Source organism: Narcine bancroftii, chromosome 5 (genome assembly GCF_036971445.1).
Source record: "Narcine bancroftii isolate sNarBan1 chromosome 5, sNarBan1.hap1, whole genome shotgun sequence".
NCBI classification, from domain to species: Eukaryota; Metazoa; Chordata; class Chondrichthyes; order Torpediniformes; family Narcinidae; genus Narcine; species Narcine bancroftii.
This window is the reverse complement of record NC_091473.1, coordinates 254968677-254992616: the sequence shown is the minus strand read 5'-3', so window position 1 is coordinate 254992616 and position 23940 is coordinate 254968677. Positions and strand designations below refer to the sequence as shown.

Below are 23940 nucleotides of genomic sequence, written 5' to 3'. Positions count from 1 at the left end.
GTAGCATGGCCTGGGTGGTGAGGATGGAGGCTTTCTTTTAAGACACCATCACTTATAGATGTCCTTGATGGAGCGAAGACGAATGCCCATGAAGTTGCAGTCCAAGTTAACAATCCTCTGGAGTTTTCTCTTATCCTGAACGTTGGCACCTTCGTACCAGACCGTGATACAACCAGCCAGAATGCTCTCCACAGTACACCTGTAGAAGTTTTCGAATCTTCAATGACAAACCAAATCTTCTCACCAAGTATAGCCTGCTGTTTACTCATTCCTTGATTAAGGGCTCAGGCTCAAAACATCGGTTCCATATATTTACCTCCAATGGATGCTGTGGGACCTGCTGAGTTCCTCCGACATTTTTGTGTTTTTACTACGGTTAATGAGTTTTCTTTGATCCAACTGTAGTGAGTCTCCGAGTTGCTTGAACCAATTGCAATATAGTTATGAGGCAAAGTGTGTGTTTTCACATGTGCTGCATTTAATTGGCAACACCAGACACAAAGCCAGGCTGTCTGTTCCACTCCAGTCCTTAGCTTTCCAAATAGAGGTAGAACCTACCCCTCAAAATCTCCTCTAGTCACTTTCCCTCCAGAGGTTAGGCTCACTGTCCAGTTCTTTCCTGGCTTGTACTTCTTCAATAAAGGAGCAACAATATCCTCCCTCCCATTTTCACGCACCCCACCCGTGGTTTATAATGATACAAATATTTCTGCAAGAGGGCCAGTAGTTTTTTTTACTTCACTCCTCACACTGTCTTAGGGTATATTTGGTCAGGCCTTTGGGATTTGTCCTCACCCTGGAAATGCTTTATGGCTGCCAGCACCTCCTGTTAAGTAATGTGAAAATCTCAGGACATTTATGTGAGGCATTACCTCAAGAAGACAGTCAACATGAAAAAGGACCCCCATCAGACAGGTCACAGCCTCTTCTCACTTATCCCTTCGGGCAGAAGGTTCAGAAGCCTGAAATCCTGCAGCTTTACATTGAAGAACAGATTTTTCCAACATCTATCAGGCTCAGACCTCCCCTTACTATGCTAAACAGAACACGACAAAGACTATCCTCAAGGACCCCCACCATCCAGGCCATGCCCTCTTCATTCTGCCCTCAACAGCACAAGGACAGCTTCTTCTCCTCTGCCATCAGATTCCTGAATGAACAATGAACCACCGACACGGCCTGATATGTTCGTGACAATGAATTATCTTTCCAATATTTTTATTGAGTTTTATGTATCTATACATATAACCACTTACAGCACAGAACAGGCCAGTTCGGCCCTACTAGTCCATGCCGTAACAAATCCCCACCCTCCTAGTCTCACTCACCAGCACCCGGTCCATACCCCTCCAGTCCTCTCCTATCCATGTACCTATCTAGTCTTTCCTTAAATGTAACCAATGATCCCGCCTCGACCATGTCTGTCAGAAGCTCATTCCACATCCCTACCACCCTTTGCATAAAGAAATTTCCCCTCATGTTCCCCTTATAATTTTCCCCCTTCAATCTTAAACCATGCCCTCTAGTTTGAATCTCCCCCATTCTTAATTGAAAAAGCCTATCCACGTTGACTCTGTCTGTCCCTTTTAAAATCTTAAACACCTCGATCAAGTCCCCTCTCAATCTTCTACCCTCCAGAGAAAAAAGCCCTAGTCTGCACAACCTTTCCCTGGAACTCAGACCCTGAAATCCTGTCAACATTCTCGTGAACCTTCTCTGCACTCTCTCTATTTTGTTTATATCTTTCCTATAATTTGGTGACCAAAACTGTACACAGTACTCCAAATTTGGCCTCACCAATGCCTTGTACAATTTCATATAACCTCCCTACTCTTGAATTCAATACTCCGATTGATGAAGGCCAACATTCCAAATGCCCTCTTCACCACACCATCTACCTGAGTATCAGCCTTGAGGGTACTATTTACCACAACTCCTAAATCCCTTTGTGGCTCTGCACATCTCAAAGGCCGACCATTTAATGCATATGACCTATTTAGATTTGCATGTTCATACATAGGTAATATATATCCAAGAAAATAAAAGGCATATTGACAAATAGATGTTAAGCAACCTAGGAGAGACAAAGAAAAAGTACAAAAACAAAAACCTATTCTAATAATCTAACCCCTCCCTTATGAAGATATGATTAAAGATAAATATTCTATTAATGTATGAAAGGACAACCAAACCATAAAATGGGATCCAATAATCTTATAAATTTTGAAAATAATCAAGGAAAGGGCCCCATAAATTTAAAATATAAAAAGTTAAATTTCATTACATTAGTAGAGCATTTAATTTTTTTCCTTAGTCAAGCATGCCATCACATCAGATCACCACTGAGTCTGTAGGAGGGACAGCATCCTTCCATTTCATAAGTATAGCTCTTCTGCCAATAAGAGCAAAGGCAACTACATGGGATTGTAGCTCAGACACATTTACACTCAGCTGACTGACTTACTCCAAATAGAACAAGAAAAGGATTAGGAGTCAAATTAACATTAAGAACTACTGTAAAGACAAGGTACAGAAGATATTTTCCCAATAAATGGAAAGCAAGGAACATGACCAAAACATATGAAATAATGCACCTTCTTCAGTCTTTCATCTATCACACTTTGACAAGAAATGAGAATACAATTTAGCCAATTAAACTTTGGAAAAGTAAGCTCGATGTACCCCTTTAAATTGTAATAATGAATGTTGGGTGGACAAAGAAGATGAATTAACCAATTTCAAGATAGAATCCCACGTAGCATCAGAACATTTTTGTTGAAAATTTGTTCCCATTGTTTCTTAGTCTTGTCCAGGGAATCACCACCAGAGATCAATAATAGCTCAAAGAGAACTGATATTAACATTTTGGTACTTGGTTTAAGATTATAAATTTTCTCTAATTCCAAATCTTGAGGGAGATTTAATACTAAGGAATTTAAAAAGCTCCTTATCTGTAAATATCTAAAAATAATGACAATAAATTCTGATTCTGAATTCTGAAGACCCGTCTGTACTATTGAAGCATTACTTAGTTTTTGCAGTACATGCAACTGTGAATATTTATCATTTATCCATTTTAATTTACTATCTTTCTTTAAATCTCATGGCAAATTGTATTTGTTTAATTTATACTTATTGCTTATTAGTGCATCTTATGTACTGGTGTAGCTGCAGCAAGAATATCATTGTATCTGTTCACGGTACTAGTGTTTATGACAATAATTTCTCATCACCATTATCATAAAGGCAGATGGAGGGCCAGTGGTTCCCTTGGCTGAGGTGCTTGAGAAGGATTGTTGAAAGTGCTGGCCTCGCCAATCGTGCCCACTAGAAGATGCAGGAGGGTGTCAGTAAACAAGATCGTCGCTGCATTACACATTGCACTATTCACAGATCCTGCCAGGTCCAGATATTGTCTCTCTAGTTTTGGCTGAAAACCCACAAAAGATGCTGAGAAGGAGTGATGATTCATCAGAAGATTACCTGCTGACTGATTTGTGAGCATTACACCGGCTTAAAAAATTGAAGAGTGAAAAATGCTTTCTCATTTTCTTCTTCATATTGGCGTCAGCAAAGAGCTCATATTCCACTGTACCTCAGATAAAAACATTGCACCTTGAGCATGACGCACACTCCCCATACCAATTCCTGTTAGAAAGCAGGTACTCTACTCACACACACAGTGCTGACTACAGGCATCACCTGGAGACAAAATAGACTTTTCTTCTTCACCACCTCCCTTCCCCAGGATCAAGGGTGACTTCCTTCCATTATGGGGTCTAGAAGTGGCTGGTGTGGATACCACGGATGGGGCAGATAGACAGACAAAGGCTTGAAGCTCAGCTTCCAGCCCCAGATGCAAATGTCAGCAATACACCACCTTCAACGGCAGGTTCTGGGCAGAGTCACCATTACCTGAGCAATTTCCCATTTATTCTGAAGGTTAGCCCCACTCCCTTGGGAAGCACCTTGCTGGTGAGATACAACTTTGCAGGAAGAAGGATTGAGATCAGTTTGACACCAGTCTGGATTGAAGTTGGCTCTGTTGGAGATGAGGAATGCCAGGTTCAAGGAGCCTGCAGCAGGAGAGAATAAATCTGCCTATACTCCACGAGAACATCCTCCCATCCTGCTATTAAACTCATCCTGTCCTCCTGAGAGCACGTCCATCTTCAAGTTAACGTTCATGTTTACTTTCACATGCATTGAGCTACTGTGAAAAGACTTATTTTGACAACAATCTCTGGCTAGAGGTTTAGAATCATAGAACATTACAGTACAGAAAATAGGCCCTTTTGCCCTTCTAGTCTAAGCCTTTTTCTACCTAATCCTCCTGATATGCACCCAGTCCATATCCCTCCATAACCCTCTCATCCCATGTACCTGTCCAAATTCTTCTTAAAATTAGGCCCACATTCACCATTTCAACTGGCAGCTTATTCTCCCACTGTGTGACATTTTCCTAATGTTCCCTCTAAACTTTTCCACATTTACCCTTAACCCAGGTTGTCTAGTTTGTATCAAATTTCCCCTCATTCATCTACATTCCAGAGAATAAAGTCCCCCCCCACCTCAAAAACCCCAGTTAGATTTATTGGCAACTACTTATAACAAAGACTCTAGTCACTACCACGTTTGAGAATCTACGCCACACTTCCCTAACCAAATCCTTTCCTGACCCTTCCCATCCAGACCTCGATCCAATCTCATCTATCCTCTTTTTCAGTTCTATCTTCCCTCCACCCACATCTCCCCAATGGGTTCTTCCACTCTCCCCACACCCTGGGTTCCACCTGGTCTCTCTTCACATGACCATTCTCTTCTCATACCCCAGAACTGCCAGCCTTTGTCTCTAAGCTCCCATTCCTTGCTGTGCGACTCATCTTCACCCTTGTTTTTTCTTGCCTCTCTTCATGTCTGGCATCTGCCAATCTACTGCCTCAGTCTGCCATGCTTCACCCTTCCCTAACCAATCCTGCACAAGGTTCCTATCCTGCCCCTCCCACTCTGTCGTCTTTACACTGGGTTTTCCGCTACACTTCCCTAGGCTCAATAAATAGACCCAGTTCAAAACATCAACCATTCTTTATCTCCTACTGGTGCTGCTTTACCTGCTGAGTCCCTCCGACATGATTGTTCAGATCCTGAAGAATATTCTCTGCATTCTCCTATCCTTCCTTTCCCTCGGTGATAAGAACTGCACACAGCTGAGGTCTGGCCAAGGTATATTATAAAGCTGGAGTACTTCTGCATTCAGTTAAACAAGAAAGTCTGTAGTTGCTAGGGTCTCCTTTTCTGAACTCTTTTAAAAATCTTGTATTTCCAGAATTGTGCACTTTCTTCTGCACAACAGTGTGCTGCAAAGTAACAAATTTCATGTCCATGACAACAAGTCTGATCCTGATTGCAATAAACAAACATGCTAGAGAAACTCAGCAAGTAACACAGCATCCATAGGAAGTAAAGAGTTACCAACATTTCGGGTTTGGGCCCTTTATCAGGTTAATCGATGAGAAAATTAACGTGTTATACATGCAGAACCTTGCATCTCATCTTGCAAGCACAACTGTGGTCTGTAAGGAGCTGGCAGAAGACAGCTGACAGATTTCACAGAGTGCAAGGTACAAATACAACAGTGCATGAGCGACAGGGAGGACTGCAGCATCAAGTCAAGTTTATTCTCATCTGATTGCACGAGTACAACCTGATGAAACAGGGTTCTTCGGTACAAAACACGCAGACATACATCCAGATATAACTCACATACAAACAAAGCATATGCAGGAAAAGTATTTCATCTGTATAAATAAATACATATTGTTTCATGAGAGTCTCGGGTGGTCAGTGTAAACAGTTCCTGTGGTCGTTCAGCATTCTCACTGCCTGCGTGAAGAAGCTGTTCCTCAGCCTGGTGGTGCTGGCTCTGATCCTCCTATATTTCTTCCCCGATGGGACCAGCTGAAAAATGATACACAGGGTGGAAGGGGTCCTCGATGATTTTGCACGCCCTCTTCAGACAATGATCCCAGTAGATCATGTCAATCAGGGGGGCAGCAGGGTGGGAGACTCCAGTCATCCTCTCTGCCCTTCTTATGGTCCTGTACATTGACCTCCAATCCATTTCTCTGCAGCAACCGTACCACATTGAATCAACCAGCCAGGACACTCTCAATAGACATATAGAAGGTTGACATGGTTGGTGGCCAGTGTCCTTGCCTGCTTCAATCTTCTCAGGAAGTGTCGTCTCTGTTGTGCCTTCTTGACAAGCGAGAAGATGTTGAGTGACCACCTGAACTCCAAGGAACTCGGTCCTCTCCACTACAGAATTATCGATGTGTAGTGGAGAGTGGTCGTTCAATTTTTCAATCCTTCAATGCAGAATCTGTAACGTGGGTGACACTTGCAGTACCAAACAGGGCACAATTAAATAGAAAAAAAGCTCAGAGCACAGATCAGAAGTCTGGGTGGTGGCTTGAAGCTGTTGTAGTGATGTGCTTTCCACCCCCCCCACCCTCCCGGAAGAGAGGCTAATTCCCACAGAGAGGAACAATGGAGAACTGAGTAACCATTGAGTAACTCAAAAGCATAAGGTGTCTAAACACAAAACAGTTAAATAGGCAGTGAATGGACACATGTAGGTGGCTTCCTCTGTTATGAACAAGGTCACAGACCTGAGCAAGTTCAGCTAAGGATTGAGAGACTTCGAGCTCAGTGAACACGCGGCGTGTTCAGTCGACTGAGCCAAGAAGTCTGAAATAGAACTGAGACCAGAAGATGTAGGAGCAGGCCCATCAAGTCTGCTCTGCCACTCAATCATGAGCTGATCCATTTTCCCCTCTGTCCAGCTTTCTCCCCATAACTCCTTAGGGTAAAGCTACAAACAATAATGACCAACATTGATGGACAAGGATCAGCACTGAACTTTAAGGCAAGTTGTATTCAATCTGGATGTTCAAGAATAATATTTAGTCAGTGATTTCTACACAGACATTGCAGGTTATGATCCTCACAACCCAATCAAGCCAGATTCAATCCTAGCTATCGTAAACCTCAATCAGTTCCAAAGCACTGAAAACCAGGTGGAGGAAGGATGCAATATCTTGGAAATGAACAGTTGCCTCGTAACAACAAACCAGTGCAACTTTGCAAGATACCTAAAGCAGGCAGGATATTTAACCTTTTGACTTCAAGCGATACCAAGCCGGGAGGAGTCACGTGATGGAGTAGTGGCCGGATGGTGAACTCCAGCCCTCTCCAGAAAAGTCGGGAAAAACGAGAGAAAATACAAAGGCACAGAAATACAAGTTAAAGAAAAGTGAATATAAAGGTGGAAAGAAGATGGAGACAAAAGGAGAAAAATCAAAATCAACGGAAAGAAGAGAGGAAGAGAAGACAACGGAGGAAAAAGGTGAAGGCCTTACCTGTCCGAAGAGGCCCGCTGTGGAGAGAAGACCCCACTACCTCAGGTCGGTAGAAAGAGAACTACAACAATGGCTCACAGAGCCGAGTAAAAGTGCGCAACCGCGCATGCGCGAGGAGTCGCGCATGCGCGATGCGCATACAAAAAAACACACCGACGGGAGGGGGGACCAGCTGGGGAGTCGATCTCCACAGCCGGCAACGACAGCTGCAGAACACCTGCAGCAAGAAGACACCACAGAAGACAATGGAAACAAGAAAGAAGAGGAGGAAAGGGCAGCAAAGAAACAACAGATGGTCAACCTAGAGGAAGAAGAAGAGGAAGAGGAAGAGTACAGGGAAATAGAAGAAGAAAAGATAGGCAAGGTAAAGGAGGTACTTGCTCTTGTTAGAGGATACATGGAGTCATTTAAAGAATGGCAAACACAGGAATTCAATGATTTAAGAAGAAGAATAAACAACACAGAAAAGAAAATAAATAAAATGGATATGACCTTAACAGAAATGGGGAAAAAAATGGACAAGATGGAAGAACGGGCAATAGCAGCAGAAATGGAGGTAGAAGACTTAAAAAAGAAATTGGAGGAATCTAATAAAAAAACTAAAGAGACACAAGAATTACTAGCCCAAAAAATAGATATAATGGAAAATTATAACAGAAGAAATAACATAAAGATAGTGGGCCTTAAGGAAGATGTAGAAGGCAAGAATATGAGGGAGTTTATAAAAGAATGGATCCCTAAGGCCCTAGGATGTCCAGAACTACAGCAAGAAATGGAAATAGAAAGGGCACATAGAGCATTGGCCCCTAAACCACAACCACAACAAAAACCAAGATCTATTGTAGTAAAATTCCTAAGATATACTACAAGAGAAAAGGTGCTGGAGAAGACAATGGAAAAAGTAAGAGAGGGCAACAAACCACTGGAGTATAAAGGGCAAAAAATCTTCATTTATCCAGATATAAGCTTTGAACTCCTAAAGAAGAGAAAAGAGTTCAATGCAGCAAAAGCGATTTTATGGAAGAAAGGATATAAATTTACACTGAAGCATCCTGCGGTATTGAAAATATTTATTCCAGGACAACAAAACAGACTATTCTCGGATCCAGAAGAAGCACGAAAATTTGCAGAACAATTACAAAAATAGACTGAGGGATGAAGACGGGTAATGAGAGCAAAAATTATCACGATTGATATGTATGTGGGTAAAGACAAAAATAGACTGAGGGATGAAGACGGGTAAGGAGGGTAAAAATGACCACGATTGATATGTATGCGGGTAAAGAGGTATAAGAGTGAATAGAGACAACGGGCATATGTGAAAGTATCTGTAATTAGAGGAAAACATAGAAAGTATAGACAAGAATTAATAAGGGAAGGTAAGGGAATAGAGAGAATAAGGAGGGAACTAAAAGAGTGACCTTTGTGACATATAAAAAACGAAATCTTTTCTGGGGGGGGCTGGGTGGGGGGAAAAGAGCGGTCACTGCAAAATCAGTTGACGCTTGCGAGTGGATTCGCAAATCCAAATGGAGAGGGGAGATGTGGTTGTCCGACAAGGGATAAAGGGCAACTCAGGAGGGGAAGGGGAGATTGGGGATAAAGAAGATAGAAATAGGAGAATAAGGAAAATGTTGGATGTTGTAGGAATGTTGTCTGGTAAAGAGTTGAAAATAAGAAAACAGAAATGGAAAAGGAGGAAAGGTAATGATGGAAAAACGGAAAGAGAAGATAAACAAAATATAAAATGGCTACGCTGAACTATATGACTCTAAATATTAATGGAATACATAACCAAATTAAAAGGAAGAAACTACTAAATTTACTGAAAAAGGAAAAAATAGATATAGCATTTGTCCAAGAAACACATTTAACTGAATTGGAGCACAAGAAATTAAAGAGAGATTGGGTAGGACATGTAACAGCAGCATCGTATAATTCAAAAGCAAGAGGAGTGGCTATATTAATTAGCAAAAATGTGCCATTTAAAATAGAAGAGGAAATAATAGATCCAGCAGGGAGATATGTTATGATAAAATGTCAGATATATTCAGAGCTTTGGAATCTACTTAATATATATTCACCTAACGAAGAAGATCAAAAGTTTATGCAAGATATCTTTTTGAAGGTAGCTAATACGCAAGGGAACATACTAATAGGAGGGGATTTCAATCTGAATTTGGATCCAAATATGGATAAAACGGGGAAAAAAATTAACAGGAAGAACAAAGTAACCAAATTTATAATTAAATCAATGCAAGAAATGAAACTTGTGGACATATGGAGGAAACAAAACCCAAAAGAAAAGGAATACTCATACTACTCGACTAGACATAAAACATACTCAAGGATAGACCTATTCCTGTTATCAGCCCACATACAAGGGAGAGTTAGGAAAACGGAATATAAAGCTAGACTATTATCGGACCACTCACCCCTGTTATTGGCAATAGAGCTAGAAGACATCCCTCCAAGAATGTATAGATGGAGATTAAACCCCATGCTACTTAAAAGACAGGATTTTAGAGAATTTATTGAAAAACAATTAAAAATGTACTTTGAAGTAAATACGGAATCAGTGGAAGATAAGTTTATACTATGGGACGCAATGAAAGCATTCATTAGAGGGCAAATAATAAGTTATGCAACCAAGATGAAGAAGGACTATAATCAGGAAACAGAGCAGTTGGAAAGGGAAATAATAAACATAGAAAAAAAATTAGCAATAAAGGAAGATACAACCAAAAGAAGAGAATTGGCGGATAAAAAAATAAAATATGAAACATTACAAACATATAAGGTGGAGAAGAATATAATGAAGACAAAACAGAAATATTATGAACTAGGGGAAAAAACACACAAAATCCTAGCATGGCAGCTTAAGACAGAGCAAACTAAGAAAACGGTATTGGCAACAAGGAAAAAAGACAAACAAATTACATATAATCCAAAAGAAATTAAGGAAAACTTCAGAGAATTCTATGAACAATTATACCGAACCGAAAACGAAGGGAAAGAAGGGAAAATAGATGAATTTTTGACTAAAATTGAACTACCAAAACTACAAATAGAGGAACAAAATAAATTAACAGAACCATTTGGAACAGTAGAAATACAAGAGATAATAAAAAATTTACCAAATAATAAGACACCAGGAGAGGATGGACTCCCAATAGAATTCTACAAAACATTTAAAGACCTAATAATACCGCCCCTCCTGGATGTAATCAACCAGATTGATGAGACACAAAACTTACCAGATTCATGTAAAACAGCAATAATTACAGTGATACTAAAACAAGGGAAAGATCCACTCTCACCAGCGTCATATAGACCAATATCTTTGCTAAACACAGATTATAAGATAATAGCTAAACTATTAGCGAACAGATTAGCAGAACAGGTACCGAAAATGGTAAATTTAGACCAAACTGGATTTATCAAAAAAAGACGCACAACAGACAATATTTGTAAATTTATTAACTTAATTCATGCAGTAGAAGGAAATAAAGCACCGGCAGTAGCAGTTGCTTTAGACGCAGAGAAGGCCTTCGACAGAGTAGAATGGAATTACTTGTTCAAAGTATTGCAAAAATTCAGTTTACCGGAGAAGTATATTAATTGGATTAAAGCATTATATAAGGGACCGTTAGCGAAAGTGACAGTAAATGGACATGTATCAAAGCAATTTAACTTAAGCAGGTCAACGCGGCAGGGATGCCCACTATCACCATTATTGTTTGCGCTAGCTATAGAACCACTAGCAGAATCGATAAGAAGAGATAATAATATAAAAGGAATAAAAATAAAAGACAGGGAATATAAAATCAGTCTGTTTGCGGATGATGTGATAGTGTACTTAACAGAACCAGAACTATCAATAAAAGAACTATATAAGAAATTGAAGGAATATGGAGAAGTGTCGGGATACAAGATAAACGTAAATAAAAGTGAAGCAATGCCTATGAATAACGCGGATTTCGCAAAATTTAAGGAGGAATCCCCATTCAGATGGCAAACGCAGGCAATAAGATACCTAGGTGTGCAAATAAACAAAAATCTAGGCCAATTATATAAACTCAATTACAATCCACTAATGAAAAAACTACAGGACGATTTAGAGCATTGGAAAGAGCTACCACTAACACTGATAGGAAGGATAAACTGTATTAAAATGAACATTTTTCCAAGGATACTATACTTATTTCAGGCATTGCCAATACAACTGACAGAAAAATTCTTCAAAGAGTTAAAGAAAATAATAAGGAGATTTTTATGGAGAGGGGGGAAACCGAGGATAGCACTAGACAAATTAACAGAATGGTATAAACAAGGAGGCTTACAATTGCCAAACTTCAAAAATTATTATAGAGCCGCACAATTAAGGTACCTATCAGATTTTTATCAAACAAGGGAAAAACCAGACTGGACGAGACTAGAATTAGATAAAATAGGGGAAAAGATACCTGAACACATATTATATAAATGGGACGAAAAATTGGTACAACATAGAACTTCTCCAGTATTACACCATCTCCTCAATATATGGAAGAAGATACATGTAGAAAGAAATAAAATAAATTACCAAATACCAAAACTAATATTGACGCAAAATAAGCTACTCCCTTTTACAATAGACAACCTTGCCTTTAGAAAATGGGAAAAAAAAGGGATTAAAAGAATAGAAAATTGTTTTTCAGGAAGTAGATTCTTATCCTTTGAACAAATGAGAGATAAGTACAATATAACGGGAGATACAGCGCTGGCATATTACCAACTGAGATCCTACTTGAAAGATAAATTAGGAAGCAACTTGAGTTTACCAGAGGGAAGTAACCTTGAATATGTGATTACAGATACAATGTTAATCAAAAGATTTATAAAAAATATGTATATTAAACTGCAAGAAAAGGAAAATGAGGAAACAAATGGTAAAACTAAACAAAAATGGGAACAAGATTTAAATATAAAGATAAAAAAGGAAACATGGGAGAAGTTATGCTCTGGAACGATGAGAAATACAATAAATACGAGGCTGCGTATGATACAATATAATTGGTTACACAGACTATACATTACACCGCAAAAGTTAAATAAATGGGACCCAACAGTATCTGATAGATGTTTTCGATGTAAAAAAGAAAGGGGAACAACAATTCATGCAATCTGGACATGTGAGAGAGTAGAAAAATTTTGGGATGATCTCAATCAGATATTAAATAAAATAACAGAAAACAATATACCAAAGAATCCAGAGATCTTTCTCCTAAGTAACATAAAAAATAAAGAATTTGGAATTGACTTGGAGGATGCACAAAAAAGATTTGTTAAGATAGCCCTAGCTGTAGCAAAAAAATGTATTATGTCAACCTGGAAATTGGAAGATAATTTGAAAATACAACAATGGTATATAGAAATGAATAAATGTATTCCATTAGAAAAAATAACATATAGTTTAAGAAATAATATTGAAATATTCGAACAAGTATGGGAGCCTTACATTAAATACAATAGCGAAAACCTACCGGGAACAAACATTACCTAAGTTGATGGAAGGAGAAGAGAAGAAAAAAATGGACTCAGTAGAATTTCTGGTGTATTTTTGTTGAATGACAACATTGTCTAACTGAATTAATGCAACCTAGATTGTATAACTAAAATGGATGAGAGGGGGGAGGGATGGGGGGGTGGCTTGGGAGGAGGGAGGGGGGAGGGAGAAAAAGTCACTGTAAATGTGTGGAAAAGAAAAAGTGTATATCATGGCTATTGTGATTTATGGTGTGAAAAATTAAAAATTAAAAAAAAAAAAAAAAGAACATTCAAACAAAGTTACCAAGTGTTTGGCACAGTGTGAATGACCCCCTGCACTGTCCCATCACATGCTCTACGGACAGGGACACCATAGGGGAGTTGCAGAGTAAAGCTTCCTTCATACCACTGAGCAGGGCAGAGGTTCAAATGTTCCTTTTATTGTCACATGATGATGCATTAAATTGTAATATTTGTGATATATTAAAAAAAAAGCGATACCAAGCCAACCCTCACCATCCTCATCAGATCCTATGCAGAATCGAGCTGAGCCTATGGCCAAGGCACTATAGATCACTGTCTGTGCAACCAGAAGAATAGCACACCAGCACCTCTACTTTCTGTGGAGATTTAGCAAGTCGTCATATACTCTACCAACCTCTGGAAGTGCACTGAAGATAATACATTAGTTGCATCACAGCCTCGTTTAGGAACTCGAGTGCCCAGGAATGCAAAAAGCTGCAGAAAGTGAGAAACCTAACCAAAAGCTTCACAAGCACCGACCTGCCGGAAATTGAAGACATTTGTGTGAGGTACTGCCTCAAGAAGGCAGCCGACAAGAAGAATCCTGAAGCCTATGCTACCCAGTGCCTGGGTTCAGATTTCTCATCTCACCTGCAGAGGAATGTGAAGATGGACAGAAAGCATCCAGTTGTCTTGGTCCACATGGGTACCAATGATGTAAAGATAACTCGGAATACAGTTCTGTTGAAAGAATTTGAGCATCTGGGGACTAAATTAAAAGGCAGAACCAAAAAAGCAAAAATCTCTAGATCGTTACCTGAGCCATGGGCAATTTGGCGCAGGATTGGTCAGATTTGGGAATTAAACATATTGGCACAAAAATTGGTGTGGCAGAAGTGGGGTTGGATTGGCAGGACGGGACCAGAATCGGAGGCAGGAGGGGCAGTTCCCATGGGAACTGCATCCCTAAACTCACATTTCACCTTAAGCAATCCCTATGCTAGAAGTGCTAAGGGAATGCTTAAGGTGGTATGTGAGTGGAAAGAAAAAGGTCTGAAATCCACTGTTTTCATCGTACCTCATTGACTCGTTACGTGCACGGTTTCATAACTCCAAAGGAAATGGAACAATGACAAATTTTTCTCAAGCAAAATATTTCAGTAAAATTGGGTCTAGAGCAGTGGTTCTCAACCTTCCCTTCCCACTCACATACCACCTTAAGCAATCCCTTACCAATCACAGAGCACCGATGGTATAGGGATTATTTAAGGTATTATACAAGTTTGGGGGGGGGGGGGCAATTTGGAAACCACTGGTGCAAAGAGTACAATTTACAGAGTGCGGAATACAAGAAAAGTAAGATCGATTAGCACCAAGGGCAGCGTGAGAGCACTGTTGTGGGGTTCATTTAGGAGCCTGATGGCTGTGGGGAAGAAACTGTCTTTCAGCCTGTTAGTGCGTGCTATCACATTCTTCAGCCTTCCCCCTAATGGGAGGAGAGAGTACGTCTAGGGTTTGAAGGGTCCTTTCCCAGGCAGTGGGAGATATAGATGGAGCCCGTTGAGGGGAGAGAAATCTGCGTGATGTTCTGAGCTGCCTGCTGATCTGGTAACGGTGAGAAGCACTTCAGTTCTCTCCGAGTCACTGCTGATTGATCAGAACACATCACAGGCAAAGTGGGAAAGGCGAGGCGACTGTTGACTAATGAATGACAGATGGCCCAGCTTCAAGCTCCAGATCAACAAGTGACACAAGATGCGTGTGGACAGAGGTATTTGAACCTGTCTGCTTGAGGGACTCAGCAGGTCGAGCAACATCCATGGGAAAGAAAGTACAGTCGACATTTCGGGTCAGAACCCTTCAGCAATGGATGCTGCTCAACCTGCTGAGGTCGACCAGCAGTGGTTCTGGTCCATGCTCCATTTGTCCCCCTTCCCTATCACATATTTCAGCTCTGCAGGGCGTGAGGAGCCCAATGCTGAAACATGCTGCACAACACATCCTTCACAGCCCCCATTCCCCGCACAGCACACCCTTCACCCCCATTCCCCCCACAACGCACCCTCCACCCCCATTACCCTCACAATGCACTCTCCACCCCCATTCCCCCCACAACGCACCCTCCACCCCATTCCCCCATGACACACCCCCCATCCCCATTCCCCTCACGATGCACTCTCCACCCCCATTCCCCCCACAACGCACCCTCCACCCCATTCCCCCATGACACACCCTCCATCCCCATTCCCCTCACGATGCACTCTCCCCACCCCCATTCCCCCATGACGCACCCTCCACCCCAGTCCCCATGACACACCTTCCATCCCCATTCCCCTCACGACGCACCCTCCACCCCCATTCCCCCCACGACGCACCCTCCACCCCATTCCCCCCACAACGCACCCTCTACCCCATTCCCCCAACGACGCACCCTCCACCCCCATTCCCCCACAACGCACCCTCCACCCCCATTCCCCCACAACGCACCCTCCACCCCCATAACGCACCCTCCACCTCATTCCCACACGATGCACCCTCCACCCCCATTCCCCCCACAACGCACCCTCCACCCCATTCCCACACGATGCACCCTCCACCCCCATAACGCACCCTCCACCCCCATTCCCCCACAAAGCACCCTCCACCCCATTCCCCCCACAACGCACCCTCTACCCCATTCCCCCAACGACGCACCCTCCACCCCCATTCCCCCACAACGCACCCTCCACCCCCATTCCCCCACAACGCACCCTCCACCCCATTCCCCCACAAAGCACCCTCCACCCCATTCCCCTAACAACGCACCCTCAACCCCCATTCTCCCCACAACGCACCCTCCACCCCATTGCCCCACAATGCACCCTTCACCCCCATTCCCCCCACAACGTACCCTCCACCCCATTCCCCCCACAACGTACCCTCCACCCCATTCCCCCCACAACGCACCCTTCACCCCCATTCTCCACAACACAACCTTCATCCTCCCATTTCCCCACATCTCTAATTTAGCAGTCCTCTGAGAAGTGGGGACTACTTGTGGGACACACACCCACGCTAATTGTGTAAACCCCAGACCCAGGGCAGTGGCGCCCCTACCTCCAATGTTGGTTGAATGGTTTTTGAAGTTTACAAGGCATGGAGAAGTTTGGCTGAACTACTACACTACTTTTGACTCCATCATCCTTCAACAGGTTGCTGAGGCCGGTGAACGTCATAGTGTGGAGAACTCACTATTCCCTGGTCCACCCTAGTGCAGGGGTCTTACCATTCGCCAGCCCCACCACAGTGCGGGACTCACTAATCCCCAGCCCACTGTAGTTTGGGGGTCTCACCATTTCATGGCCCACGTAGTGTGGGGACACACTATTCCCCAGCCCGCAGTAATGTGGGGCACTCACCATTCCATGATGATCAGAAGACACTTGCGCCCCTGGTACAGATTCTCGTAGATGTCCACAATACGGACAATATGGGTGCAGCCGGATGCCCTCCAGTGGAGGTCCACCTCTCGTCGTGCCTTCGCACAGTCCTGCAACATCTGGAGGGTAGGAGATGATGTTAAACCGAGGAAAGGAAGAGGTAACGATAAATGTAGGAAAAATAAGAGAGAAGGTAACATTACAAGTGGGGAGGGGAGGGGTAACGTTACGTTACAGGCCTGGATGGGAGAGGTAATAGGGAAGGGATAAAAATACAGGGGAGGAAGGGGACTATCAATACGGGGGAAGGAAAGAGGTGATGATACAGGGGAGGGAATGAGGTAACGATACAAGGGAGGGAAGTATGTAACGATACAGGGGGAAGGAAGGGGTTTACATATGGGAGAAGGAAGGAGTTAACGATACAGGGAGAAGGGAAAGAGGCAATAAATTGAGGAGATGGGAAGGGGGTAACAATACGTTGGGAAAGGAAGGTAGTAACAATACAGGGTAGGGGGAGGAAGTATTTGCCATGGAAACAAGCCAAATATTTCCGTCAGAACGCGCGCCTTTGTGGAGAAAGTTACTGGTGACGCGCAACTCTCGTACAAGTGCCTGTTGATGGAAAGCGAAGACTGCGCTCAGAGGAACTTCATCTGCAGTTTACAGTGTTCAGGAAAGGAGGCAAGACAGTGGTCTAACACCCAAACCACGGCATGTTGGCGCAATGCCAGATCTTGATATGGGGACATTTGGTTTGCTTTGAAACCCAGCAGAGTTCCCAATCATTAAACATACAAGCTGTGAACAGTGCCACATAATACCTGCTAATCACCTCTGTGTTACAGCATGTTCTGCAGTGTACTGCCACGGGTGCTGGCAACACTGCGCACGGCAGCCCTTGACAAATTTTCACTGCTGGCACCTCCTGAACCCACCACCCCATCACTCTGCAGGGGCTGCACTTCAGAACATAGAACATTCCAGCACAGTACGAGCCCTTCAGCCCACCTACACCGCATCCCTCGCAAACACCCATTAACACATCATCTTTCCTTACATCTTACAGCAAAAGAGAAAACAGTGGAAAGGTTCAGCTGGTGTGGCAGCATTTGCGAGGGAGAAAGAGTCTGCAGTTCTGACAAAAGGTCATTAACCTGAAGCTTCATCCCCACAGATGATGCTTTGCCTGCTGAACGTTTGCACCGTACTCTGCTTTCCCTGATTCGGAGATATTTAGATTTATTGTCAGAGTACAGACATGACACATACAACCCTGAGATTCTTAATCCTACGGGTGAGACAGAATTACCACTTATTAGCAGTGCAAAAAAATGTGCACAGCATACATGGAATCAAATAAAGAAATGTAAACAAACTATGCAATACAGAGAGAAAAAAAACAATAAAATGCACAAGTGTCCTTAAATGAGTCCCTGATTGAGTTTGTCGTTGAGGAGTCTGATGGTGGAGGGGTTGCAGATGTTCCTGAACCTGGTGGTGTGAGTCTTGTGGCACCGAGACCTCTTTCTTGATGGCAGAAGTGAGAACAGAGCATGTGCTGGGTGAAGTGCATTCTTGATGATTGCTGCTGTTCTCCAATGGCAGCATTCCGTTGATGTTCCCTGTAGATATATTGTTCCTGTCAAATCTGTGTCACATGCTGACGCAGCTCAAAAGGTCATCTTCCCACCCCCCCGCCCCTTGACATCATCTAATGGGATCGTTGTCTGAGGAAGGCGCACAAAATCCTTGAGGACCCCTTTCTACCCCGCACACGGCATCTTTCAGCTGCTCCTGTCGGGGAAGAGAGCCAGCACCACCAGGATGAGGAACAGCTTCTTCCCAAGGGCAGTGAGAATGCTGAATAACCAAAGGAACTGCCCACACTGACCCTCCGAGACTCTAATTTGTACAAAACAATATTTATTTTTAAAGATATAATACTTGTCATGTATATGTATTATTTGTCCATAAATGTATTATATCTAGTTGAGTGTCTGCATGTTTTTGCACCGAGGACTGGAGAACGCTGTTTCATTGGGTTGTACTTGTACAATCAGATGACAATAAACTTGACTTGATCTTCTTGAGGGCAAGTATGGATTATAAATAAACACCCTGGGAATGAACTTAAACAATGTTGTTGCTCAAAGATTTGCCTCTCACCAGAATGTTCACTGCACCCATCTCCACAAGAAATTCTTCCTGTGGCTTTCCATGGGAAATAATCCCTAGTGAACGACCAACCATTCCAAGCTATTGCACTAATCTTCCCTGCACTTTAATGCTTCCGTCACCACAAGTGGGTCAGCAGAGGAAACAGGTCATTCAGCCCACCAATCCCACTACATTCTCCCCTCATTTCCATCAAGTCCTTGTCCCAAAATATTGATGCACACCTTCTGTCTCCACAGATGTTGCTTGACCCACTGAGTTCTTCCCAGTGCTGTAATGTCCTATCAACTCCCCCCACTCACCCAACAGACTCTGACCAATTAACATGGTTTGAACAGGAGCACCCGTGACTCAGAGTCAACTCTCCCCGTGCACATACTTAAGCAAATACTCCAGTGCAGTCTGAAAGGTACCATCTTTGGATAAGACGTTACACCAAATCCTACCTCTCTGAACTGAACATATCTCAATGTTTGGAGACACAGAGTCTGCAGATGCTGGAATCTGTAGCCAAGATATATATATTCACACATATACATATATATTTTTTAAATTTAAAACACACACACACTCACTCAGTACTTATATATCTGGAGGAGAAAGTCAGTGGCATCAGAGGAAGAACATGAATGGTCAGAACCCCTTCGTCAGGTATGTCAACACTTCCTCTCACTGCACCAAACACTTCTTAGCAATTTGAAACACTTCTATAAGACCATAAGATACAACATAGGAGCAGAAGTAGGCCAATCTGCCGGTCGAGTCTGCTCTACCATTCCATCATGAGCTGGTCCATTCTCCCACTCAGCCCCAATCTCCTGCCTTCTCCCCATAACCCTTGATACCTATCAATCTCCGTCTTAACTACAACCAACAGCCTGGCCTCCACGGCTGCCCGTGATAGAAAATTCCAGAGGTTCACCACTCTCTGGCTAAGGAAATTCTTCCGCATCTGTTTTAAATGGGCACCCTTCAATCCTGAAGCTTTGACCTCTTGTCCTAGACTCCCCTACCATAGGAAACAGGATTCTCCATCCTTTACAACCTCTGAAGAATAGTTTTTTTCAGCCTGAAACATTTGAGTTCCTCTTTCCTCAGACATCACCCAACCTGTTGACTTTCCCCGGCAGTCTCCACTTTTACTCAGGTCCTGACCAATATTTATCCATCAGTTTCATTCACGTAATGCTTGAAAGTGATATCACAGAAGGATTGCATCGTAAACAGAGCTTTTGGCACGTTGGCCTTCATCAATCAATCCTGAAGTTAGACAAGATGGCATGGCTAGCACAATGCTGTTACAGTGCCAGCAATTGGGACATAGGTTCGAATCCTGTCTGTAAGGAGTTTGTATGATCTCCCCATGTCTGTGTGGGTTTTTCCCAGGGGCTCCAGTTTCCTCCCACCGTTCAAAATGTATTGGGAGTTGTAGGTACCTCAGGTGCAATTGGGCGGCACGGGCTTCTGGGCCAAAATGGCTTGTTACCTTGCTGCATGTCTAAATTTTTAAAAAGACATTGGTGAGGCCTCATTTGGGGTTTTGTGTGCAGTTATGGTCAGCTACTCACAGGAAAGAGAGTAAAAGTATTGAAGAGTGCAAAGATTTACTAGGATGCTGCTGGGACTTGAGAATCCAAGTTATAGGGAAAGGTTGAATAGGTTGGGTCTTCATTTCCTGGAGCAGAGAATGAGGGGAGATTTAATCGAGACGTACAAAATTATGAGTATAGATTAGGGTAAATGCAAGCAGGCATTTTCCACTGAGGTTAGAACCAGACAACATGGGTTAAGGATGAATGGTTGAAATGTTTGAAGGGGAACATTTGGAGAACTTCTGGTGAGATGTGGAATGAGCAGCCAGCAGAGGTGATGGATGCGGGCTCAATTTTGACATTGAAGAGAAGCTTGTCTAAGTATGTGGATGAAGGGCTAAGTCCAGGTGCAGGTCAATGGTAGCAGATTGAAAAATTAGTTTGGCACAGACTAACTCGATGGCTGTTTCATGGCTGTAGTGTTCTATGGTTCTATCTGTGCATTATCACACCATTGTCAGTGGGATCTTGCAGAGCAGACTGGCCACTCATCAAAAAGTAAGATATTTGCACTAGAATATCTGAATATTTATTATCTACCAACTTTTTTTGTATTTATTGTCAGTTTTTAATTCAATTAGGTATACCGTTGTATTATCTTTTTGTTGTTGTTCGGGTACGTGTGGAACCAGACCGAGATGGAGAGTAAAATAATGAACTTTTATTTCGGGAATAAAAGAGGAAGCAGTGGGGTTGGTTTATCAAGAAGACCTTTAAAACACACACAGTATGCAGGGGCAAAAATATACACTGGAGCAATGAGGGATAACTGACAAAACTAATAGAGCGACAGTAACAGACACATTCAACACACACGCTCTAGGTGATCGGACGTGTCCCCACACCTTGATCAGTATGGACACGGCTCTTGCTACTCGTCCCAACACAGTATGAAAGGTGATACTCACGATCCACGAGGAGTCCAAAGCAGACTGAACAAAGGAGCACATGGTCCTTTTATGGTTCTGGGGGCAAAGCTGGGGGGGTGGGGCCAATCATATAGGCCCTGTTGGTGGCAGTGTCCAATGTCTCAAGGCCAAGTGCAGGGGTGAACCGAGGTGATTCAGCTGGGCCAATCGTGAGGGTCACCTTGATGGCTTGGGGTGAGTTTCTGACCTTGATTGGCAGGTAGTGTGAACTCCGAATAGAAGCGCAGCAGCGCCGCCCAGTGGTGGACGCTGCCTCTCCATTATAATGCATCCCTTCGGAAGATACACTGCTTGTCAACAGGGTGTAATAGGCAGTAGGGCTATCGGGGCAATGCTATGGAGCGTATAATTTGACAGGTGCAACATAACATTATAATAGCAACAATAACAAGAATAAATGCAATTCCCTAGTGTATGTATGACAGTTGTCCAGATCCCCCCTCCCAATGAGGCCAAATGGCCACCAATCTCCCCATGAGGTGGTGATGCTGGAGGAACTGGTCCCTAAATGGCCACTGAGTCCTGAATGTGCTCAGCTAGGTGGGTGATGATGGAGGATTCATCAGGTAGGTAGGTGAATCATTCCTGTCCGATGACTGCACAGGTACCGCCATTTGCCGCCAGTAGGTAGTCCAGGGCCATTCAATTTTGCAGTGCCACCATATGCACCGCCTTTAGCTCAGAAGATGTTCGGGTCAGGGCATCCTGCGTATGGTGGAGGGACACTGCAGTCTCATTGGCCAACGACTCCAGGAGGGTGGTAATCTGGGTCACTTCATTGGAAAGCCGTGCGGTGCCATATCTGGGGAATGCGATCATCCAGAGCCGTTCAGCCACCGTAATGGCCCTCTCGTTGCGGTGATCACCAAAGGCTGGGTGCTCCCCAGGTCGTCGAGGGAGTGGATATCGGGTACCACGAATGCGGGGAAGCAGCACCCGTGTCAGGTAGTGGGGAGCCACGGATACGCTCGTTGACCGCATGTCCAGTAGGTGCCATTCAATGTCCGGGGGCCCCCAGTTTGACGACACTGTTTGAGGTGGTGAGTGCAGAGCCTGGGTACCATCTGGAGAGGCAGTCACTGTCGCCGACAAGGAAGTTGGAGATGTGTCTGTTGGAGAGTCTGCACCAGCATTCCTTTGGTCTGTGGAGGAGCTATGGGATAATGCGGAGGGTCAGGACTCAAGTGGAGGTCAAATTTTAGGCAGGGAAGTACCAGTTCCTGAAGCACCCACCCCATCAGGAGTCGGTGGAGGGGGTAGTGTTGCGTGGGAATGTGAGGGGTGGTGGGTTATGGTGGGTTAGTCCCATACGGCTAACCCAAAGCCCGCTGGAGCAAGTTCATCTGAGCATCATCCAGTGGGATGGGTGTGAGCAGCAGTGCTTGATCAGCGTGTGCTAGAGTTTGGACACAGATCCAACAGTCCAATCTGTTTGTGGTGGTGGCGTAGTCATAGGCAATACGAAGGAAAGTGCTGGTTGATGTAACTTTGTGCGTGTTTCTACTGGGACACCTCGTATCACCCCGCATCACCTCGCAACATCGCAAATTTTTGTCCCCCGCATCACCGCGTATTTTACGACTACCCAAACTGTTTCTACTGAGCGATAAATACGCGGTGATGCGGGGCGATGCGAGGTGACCAGGAAGTCGCGTATTTTAAGGTCACATATCAGGTCGTTTTGTTTTCCCATCCAAAATGCCCTTCACCATCATTTCCTGCCATTTTGTGATCAAGAATCGCTGAAGATCAAATGTCCAGTTGACACTGTCTGACATATTCCAACAAAGAAACGAAAAAGTTATTATAACGACAGACAAGCTTGATATTTGTCCAGGGAAATTACTCCAATTTAACGATACACAAAGGAACAGCGGAGGCAATATGAACGCAGTATAGCTAGCTAGTAGAGTATATATACGCAATAAGATAATGCGCTGTGCCAGTGCGTGCATGCGATGATCAATTGAAAAGCGTGGGCGAAAAATCGAGACTTCCGGTACACCGCGAATTTGTTACTCGCTGTGTTTCTACTGAAAAATCGTCCCTCGCATCAACCACCTCAAAAGGTGGACGACGGAGCACCTCACATCACCGCGCATCGGCCACTACCCGATGTGTTTCTACTGAGGAAAAATTCGAGGTGTTACCTCGCATCACCACGCATTGCCCCGAATTTTCATCGCTCAGTAGAAACACGGCCATTGTCGATGGTCACCAGTAGCAGCAGGGGTAGCAGCAGGTCTTGCATGTTCCTGTGGAAAGAAGAAGAAAAAGGGGAGCGGGGGCAGAATGAAGAGTCATTGTCTCCTTGTTATGTGGTTAGTGTGGAGACAGGAGAGGTTGTTATGGCCCGGGATTGCGACCCACCAGGTATCTCCTGGACTGCACGCAACAATCTCCCCCTTTTGGGGCGGACCTCGTGGCTGCTGCACCCATACTCTTCCCGAGTTCTCGGTCTCCAGGGGTTGGGGGGGTGTTCTTGTTTCGGAGGCGGGGAGGAGGAGAGATGGCGTGACATAGGGGTTATCCTAGGCTGGTGGGATGGGACTTTAGGCTGTCCACAGTCTGTTGGAGGACTGTCAGCCACTCCCTCAATGTGTGGGGAAGTGTTCGAGTGCAAATGTTC

General features: G+C 43.7%; 1 protein-coding gene across 1 annotated transcript in view; it reads right to left on the bottom strand.

Moving 5' to 3' along the window:
- Nucleotides 1-23940, bottom strand: part of LOC138765243 (MAP kinase-activated protein kinase 2-like) — a 161206-nt gene that overhangs the window by 44766 nt on the left and 92500 nt on the right. Inside the window, exon 2 of the mRNA XM_069942244.1 lies at nt 16592-16731. Within this exon, the coding sequence (XP_069798345.1) occupies nt 16592-16731 (140 nt within the window). The remainder of the gene's footprint in view (nt 1-16591; nt 16732-23940) is intronic.